General features: G+C 34.3%; 1 protein-coding gene across 1 annotated transcript; it reads left to right on the top strand.

The window, feature by feature from the left end:
* Positions 1–359: 359 nt before the first annotated feature.
* Positions 360–6,454, top strand: LOC124174872 (radial spoke head 14 homolog). Its single transcript, XM_046554449.1, has 8 exons — positions 360–546; positions 967–1,106; positions 1,737–1,855; positions 2,889–3,100; positions 3,306–3,382; positions 3,459–3,686; positions 4,952–5,107; positions 6,070–6,454. Exons 1-8 carry the CDS (start codon positions 459–461, stop codon positions 6,217–6,219), a joined length of 1,170 nt encoding a protein of 389 aa, XP_046410405.1. The 5' UTR covers positions 360–458; the 3' UTR covers positions 6,220–6,454.
* The last annotated feature ends 1,868 nt before the right edge of the window (positions 6,455–8,322 follow it).

The raw sequence follows: 8,322 nt of genomic DNA, 5'->3' as shown, positions 1-8,322 counted from the left end.
CGATTAAATTCTGGAAAAGACAATATTACTGCAATCCAATTGAGAGAAAAGGCATCGTGAAATTGTCCATCGACTGAGTTTCTATCAAATGCATTTGGAATCAGACGTTGATGATAATTTAGACATTGCTTCATACAGTTATATTTTTGTTACAGTTACTGCATTGATCCGTATGATCCTTTCTAGACTATATTGGACCTCCAGAAAGGCAGAAAAGGCATCAAAAAGAGCGTAGGACCAACAGCAGAGAAATTACGAAGGAAAGACGAGCAGCAGAGAAATGACGAAAGGAAATTTCTTTTTTCGGCTGTATCTCTCTGCGCGGAATCGATTTCTCTGAATGATTACCGTTGATTGTTTCTGACCATTCTGTTTGTTTATTATCGTTGTTTGGCTCGCCAACATCTGCACTAAATATTTACATCTGTTAATTAGATTTCTAACAACTCATTTTCAACATGTATCCGTGTCCGATGCTCCATAGTTACTATCAAAGATGTGAAAATCAAATTCCTAGAAGAGCTCTGAACCGGATGATAGACCAAGGTCAGACTTAACCTGTTCTATACTGTAAAACATGAAACCAATATTTGACCCAACGTCTTTCAAATTACATGATGCCGAAAGTAGAGATCACAATTACGCGTATTGTAAATGTATAAAATTGGGTTTAATCATTTTTCATAACGTAATTCGTTTTATAACGCAGGCACGGTTTCTGGCTATGTAGCGTTGAGAAAGGTAATCGGTTGATTGTTTTAGGAAAATTCAACAAATATCAAGTCAAAGAAATCGTCATGCAGGCTTTTGCGCTTTGATTTTGTGACACAGTCAATGTAGAGTAAAGTATCCAATCTTAAAAATGGCGTAAAAACATTTTTAATATTCAATATGAGCTGGTTGATGTTGCATATTTACCGTCATCGGATGGCGTCTCCCGGATTTAAAGCTAAAATGTTTTTCCAGCGATGCTGAAGGACACAGATTGCAGAGAACTGGATCCCCCGATACTCAGGCTAAATTCTTTGCATCCCGAATGTTACGCTCCTCATGTGGACGTGACACGTGCCAAGTGTGCTTTCGGTCGGCGAGCTCTACCTAAGCTGGTGAACCTTTTAGCCTCAATTAAGGAGATGTCCTTCCTGTTTTACCGAGAAATTCAACAAATCATAATTTATATTTTTCTCCTCTTATGAGTCATGAAATCGCTTCGATCTCAGAGAAATGATAGTATTCATTATCGTTTCATCGTTCAGAAAATTTTGGAAAATTGAAATCAGTCGGTAAAACAGGAGGTTTTGAAATTTCCTGAAATCAATTAAATGGCGTTCGGTTCGTGAATTTGAATTTTGCATAAATCATGCACGTTTACACGCCGGATAATTATGCAAGGTAATTTCAAACGTCGTTTTTTTATTTTACGTATGTATTAGTAATCGGCATCTGTCGTAATTTGCATTCTCATCATATGAACCATAAATCGACATAACCGTCCCTAATCGGAACGTTGATCGGACTTTAATCCCATATTTAATGCTAATTTGCAACTTTGTGAAAATTTGCTTATTTCTGAAAATCAGTTCATTCAAAATAAAGTCGACCCATATTATGAAAAATAGTTGTGTATCATGAATCACGTTTCATATTCCCCGTTGTAGCGAAACTTTACCAATAAGTGAAATTAGTTAATTTTTAAGTCCATCTGGCAGTTTACTCGAAGAATACGGTTATTTCAGAGGACGGAATTGCACAGTGAACATCCTCGGATTGTTAGACAAGCGGTCAACACGATCGCCGATTTGATCCACAACCCGGAAAGCGTTGTTGAGGCAATAAGGCTTCGTATACCAGACAGGTCGAATCGATTGATTGATTTTATATCGCATTTTGAAAGACAAACTATTGAATTGGCTAATCTGGTCGCAACGCGTGAGTTAATTGGATATGATTGATGGTTACTGATATTTTTCTAACGTTGTTAAAATTGTCGGATAATTTACCAGCAAGTGTAACGTTAAAAAATGTAACATAAGCAATTTCATGGGGTAAATCCGATTGAAAATAAGTATGGTTATCTGATGTCCCTCAATTCTATTAATGACTCACGCTGAACGTGACGAGATATTAGATTTACGAGAATGGATTGCTTTAGTCAAGCATTCTAATGACATGCTGGCATAGTTTTCCCATTAAATATTACGGATAAGAACGATATTCGCTCAGTTAATTAGAAATTAGCATTATTATATTAGTTGACCGTTTTATTCATCATTTCGGGGTTACTGTTTTAGTTAGAATATCTTCAGTATACATCACAGACAGGATATTGGTTTCTTTTGTCTATCAAATCGATTAAATAATCCAGATGAACAAAATAAATCTTGAATACATGTTACCGACTAAATGAAATTATAATTTACGAGTATAAAGAATTGAATTTCTTAAAAAAAATTTTAATTTGTAGACTGATTTAGAGAAAAAATTAATCAATGCGATGGTAGAAAAATCAGGATTTTTTAAATTCACCAACTTAAAAAAATTACAGTTTTAACAATTTCGAGTAGATGGTGAGTCTAGTTCCAAAGTGTTTACTCGAGGAATACGATTAAGAAATTTATATTAAATCTCTGAAATATTTGAAATATTTTTATCTTATCTTGTCCTTGTAAATTGGTATTCAAAAAATTTCGTATACCTAGACATTTCAGTTTTAATACTTGCACAAAATTAAGCTAATGTTTCGATTTCTTTATTCACAAAATTCTGAAAATACCTGAAAACGTTCTGTCAGACTCCTGTCAAATATCTATAAGAATAGAATCAGATTCTACTATTAGAGTTTCAGATATCTGTTCAATCAACTGATGCTGGTTTGTTTGACTGATCAGGCTAGCAGATCTTTTGGTATCTGAAGATCCCTTCCTCCGTGAAAGAATTGGAATGATTTACACATCGTTGGCCAGTCAATCAAACGGCGGTTCAACGATTACCGGTAACCCATCGATAGTTTGCAACTTGGTGAAAAATTTACGTGATGATCTTGACTGTGTACGGTTGAGGGCAGCAGAGGCCATCGAAATGTTGGCGAGAAATTGTCGAGGTGAGGCTTAATGGGGAAGAAAAAAAATCGTAACATGTTGACAAATAAAAAGGGGCCTTCATTAAAAAAAAGCATTATAACATTAATGAAGCAACGAAGTCAAAATGTTTTAAAAAAAGTTCTGTGAATTATCAATTGAACAATAATAAAACAAGAAACTTGTAATCTCGGGTAGTTTATCTTTTTTTGAAATTGATTGTTTCAGTTGCGCAAGATCTCTGCGCCTTTGGATTTATCGATCTGATCGTCGATCGAATAATCGAAGAGAAAAAGGATATTTTGGTCAGTTCTATAGGCTTTAAGATCCTTGGAAATGTGGCGATTTTCCGAAATTTTGACGACGTTTTTTTTATTCAAGGTCGTTTATCTCGAAACGTTGAAATCTCTTCTGGACTGCGATCAGAAGATTCACGCGATCGAGATTGGGACGATGGACAAACTCGTCATGCTCCTCCAGCGAAAGGACGAGGATATTTTAGTTGAATCTCTGGCATGCTTAGCAATTTTGTGCTCTCATCCCGTCGGCAAACAAAAATCAATCGACATGGATCTTCTCTTCGTCCTGAAAACCTTCCTCGAAGATGAGGTGTGATTACGTATTTCCAGAAAAAATGCATATTTCTCCAGAACTTCATTTGATAATATATTACAAATATGAAAAAATTTCGAGTTCTAGTGATTATGCGCATTTTCTGACTGTACCGCGTTATGGAAAATTGAAATGGATTTCTGACAGAGATTAGATAGTTTTCCTGAAATGTCACTGAGAAAAATTGGAATCATTTATTATATAATATAGTAGATATTTTTTTCACTACAATTAGAATTATGAAAAATTTTCACAGAAATGTTTAAGAATTATCTGAGACATTAATTTCCTGCGTGTAAATTGTGATATTTTAACGAATGTCCTAGAAATTACAGTATTTTGTTCTTTGATATTCATTGGAAAAACTGAGAAACTGCGAAAAAAATCATATTGTGAGTAAGTTCGTTGAAATTTCCAAAAGTTTCCAAAAGTAATTTTCACCAGCATTCTTAAGGTGGACAAGGTTAGGACAAAATGGCGGCTAAGACGCAGTCAGCTGATCACTTTGGACGAATTTAACAAATATCCAAGCACGAATCATAACGGCGTACAAGCGATTTGACTTTCATTTTGCGACATTAAGTCAATCTAGAGTCGAATAATATGCGAGAAAAAAAAAATTATAAACAAAATTAGAACAGCTCTAAAATTTTCTAAAGGTTATACGATTTTATTACGATACCATTTCATGACTCGCGGGAAAAGAATTTATTGGAAAAATGTGATTTTAGCGGCCATCAAATCGGTTTCTGATATCTTTCACCATTTTTTTCTTATAAATGTTGCTCAGCCCTGGTTGAAAAATATTTTGGAGTGTTTTAGCGACAAAACTTTGAATGGTCTTAAAAACTGTAAAATTCCTGTAAGAGTTCTGGTTATTTTTTCTGATATTCGAATTATGTTCCGACTATCTTCACGTACCTAATTGGATCACTGTCCGAGTTTAGTTGTAGATTCTATAATAATTTTGAAATATCTAAGAAACACATGTGACAAATTTTAACTTCTCGAACGAAACTCTCAGAAGCTTCTAGAAGATTTTTCATCAAATCTTTATGAAATAACTAAAGGTGTTTGAATAACATGAAATTAGTCAAAACAGAATCAGGGTCTATAAAAAATTTTGTCAAAGTTGTTCAGACACTTGTTAAAAGTACTCAGAAATATTTTTTATCACAGAGAGTTTCAAGGCCTGTGTTTTTATAATCAGGTCAATTGTTAATCGATTTTATTAAACTTGCTTTGTTGACACGTATTTTCAGCGAAGAGCTGTGCACACGAAAGCAGCAGGCGTCGTTGCATTCGTGACAATAACGACACCGGGAAAATTACGGGCCTTAGATCTGCAGATAATGGGTCGTCTTTTGGAATTGGCTGCCGATTTTCACTGTAGAGAACTTCAGCTCATGGCCTTGAAGGTACGACGAATTGACTCCGTGCATGAAAAATTTTACATGCGTGTAAAACGGAGAAAGCAAGAATAATTCGGTTATATATTTGTGGCTTTTGTCAATCGAAAAAAAAAAAACAAAATTGAAACATATACGGTAGATTAAAAGTTATATCGATATAGATTATCGTTACTTTATGTTATTCTGGTTTCTACGCATGTAAAAGTTGGGCATATTTTTTCATACACTAGGACTCAATTTAAGATGAAACATTTATCGTTTTTGTTACTATCCTTCAGCAGCGATGATGCAGCTCGTTAAGGATACGGGAATGATTGATTCGAACAGTGAAGTGCAGCTTGGGAACAAATTATAATATGATAATATTATTATAGCATGTGCTCTGTGTCCGGTTCGTCGTTGAGCAAGCATCTAAATTTATAATTACTGTTGAATGTCCGCGTCCTTATGGCATACATACATTTAGAGATTACGAATTGAGATTAAGGATAGGTGATCTAACCATGGTAAATGATGCTGCGCGATTGTTTCTTTCCCATGTACATACATCCAGCGCATAGACTCGAGTCCATAGTCGGTATTTCCCTCCGGGATAAAGATCAGCGATGATCGTGACTCGCGGAACAGTCGCATTGTGAGCATCATATTTCTTCTTCTCGCAATTTTCATACGCGTCCGAATTTCTCGGAATTTATATTATATCCGGAAAAAATATTAAAAAACCAATGTTATCAGTTGTCGATCAAACTTTTCTAATTTAGTCACGCATTCGAGATATAAAAGTTGGAAAATTAATTGGTAATCGGTAATCGTAGAGTCGTTTTCCATTACAGTTTTCACAATATTCTCACAAATACTTTCATTGTAATAATTCTCTCTGTATTTTAGAAATTCAATCTTTTCGAAACGATGGAATATCGAAATAATGTATAATTACTAAAAATTGTCTTATATTTGCCACGTTTCAGGCGCTGACGAACATCGCCGAGGTTCCCAGAGGCAGAGCCATGATGTTGCAATCGAACACGATGTTCATCGAGAATATCGATACGTGCAAAGACGAAGCCACTGAAAGGCACAAGGCAATTTTAATGGAGACTATTCGATGGCAACCGTAAATTTCATATTCGTAAAATTTTATTCAATCCTCTTGAGAGTATTGAAATTATACGTATATAGAAATCTACAGACACTCTGTTGATAGTTTGTTGCTAAATATTTTGCTGAGAAATTTCTGACATTTCATATTTCTGACTAACTTCTCTCGATATTTTGTGTTAGTCCTTGAAATGTCCCAATTTACAGATTCTTTTAAAATTTTCCAGTATACATATTTCAAGGTAAAAATGTCATCAAAAAAATAAATTGTCCCAGACTCACTGAAACATTTACGATTTTTTTTGTTTATTCAAAAGTTTGAAAATTATATCTCGTACTTTGGTATCCGTTTCAATTCCGCTGCAACGGTCGTTTTCTCCTCGTTCTATGGTTTTCCAATTTTTCCTAAATCATTCCTAAGTTACAATCAAAATTTCTCACCGCACTTTGAAAAGTTCCGATTCATAGAAATTCCGAGATTTTCCGAGAACAAAGAAATTCTTGATATTTCTGAAATCCGTATTTTGTGTAATATTACAAATGTTTTATAATTGAATAAATTAAATTGCTTATTATAAACAATTCTAAAGCATTGTGTTTTTGATATTTTTTAATAAAACTTATTATGTATTGATACATAGAAACTTCGTACCGAATATATTAATGCATCCATGTATTTTTTGGAAACAAATGATATCGGAGGCGAGTAAATTTCCGTTATAATAATAAAATCCCAGCGTCTCAGATGGGTAGGATAAAAAATAAATCAACAATTTTCATTCCAGACTCAGAAATTCGTCGGTTGGTCTAAGACAAAATATTTTCACTCAACCCATTGCAGTTTCGATTTTAAATCAATCACTACCCAAATGAAGCAATCGGATCATCTGTGAAGTGATCATTGGGTGTATAATTCGTGATCAGGTTATGTAATTATTTAACGTCAGGATTAACGAAAAATAGCATCGAGATTTTAATTGTTCGTCGGGGTAAGTAATTCTTTCATCAATTTTATTTTAATAAACATACTGTAATAATTCAGACCTTAAACTTGGATTGACGAATCGAGGATTAGAGGCGATAAAAGTTATAGAAACAGACTGCGCGTTTCAAAACATGGTAGAAGATTTATATTTGACATGGGAATTTGTGATCAAACATCTTTTGCCTTTATCTAATGAAAAATGTGAATTCTCTTTGCACGCAGAACCTGAAAATATGCGTGAGCTGAAAGAAAACTGCTTTAATAAAACCATCCAGCGAATGATCTACAAACAAAATATGAGCAGTCAATGTTTTCTTAGAGTTCCGGTTAACCCAAAGTAAGCGTAAATTTTGCAACCTCGAATATACATTCACATAGATATATTGAACTGGTTAGATCATCCGCCAAAACTTGGGACCAGGTATAAGGTTATACATCAAAGTTTAAAAGGTTGATGCAGATCAACAGTAATCATAAAAGAGAAAGGGCATTCACTACGGTTTGGTTAGCAGGATTTGTTCGACCTCCAGGATCATGGCGAGAGGCTCGGGTCCATTTTTTATAGAGCTGTAACTCACGTCGAAGCACTTTGAGGAATGTCGAAAATTATTTTCGGTATAACTTTCAGGGTTTACTCAGTGGAATGTGAATCTCTGTCAGTTGTTTAGTTTTTCAGAAAGGTTGCTTCCAAATTCAAGTTACTTCTAAGAATTTTGCTGCAGTAATGTCTCAATTTCTATGCGTAAAACTCATTTACGCGTATTTATGGAAAAACCTTGATAATTCTTGAAAACTTATCAGAAACGTTGTCATAATTCTAGTTTCGTTGAAACATTCTTATATAGATCTACTTCCAGATTTTTGAGCTGCATTTCATTTAGAAACAGTCAAAAGGGCGAAAATGCTGAGTTTTTCAAATTTTCAGTAGAAATCCCTTAGACATTATCAGAATGATTCAAACTCTTTTCTAGAAAGAAAACAGAATCGTCGCTCTCCGTAGAACTGTTGAAACACACGGTTTATTTTACATAAATTTCTGAAAGACATTGTGGGAATTTTTTTCCAGGCCTTCTTTTGAACACGAAGTCCATTTCAAATGGCAGTAAGGATTTGGCAAAGTATTAGGCATGCATTCTAT

Source organism: Neodiprion fabricii, chromosome 2 (assembly GCF_021155785.1).
Source record: "Neodiprion fabricii isolate iyNeoFabr1 chromosome 2, iyNeoFabr1.1, whole genome shotgun sequence".
Taxonomy (NCBI): domain Eukaryota; kingdom Metazoa; phylum Arthropoda; class Insecta; order Hymenoptera; family Diprionidae; genus Neodiprion; species Neodiprion fabricii.
Note: the sequence above shows the minus strand (reverse complement) of the source record. Positions and strands in the feature narration are given on the sequence as shown.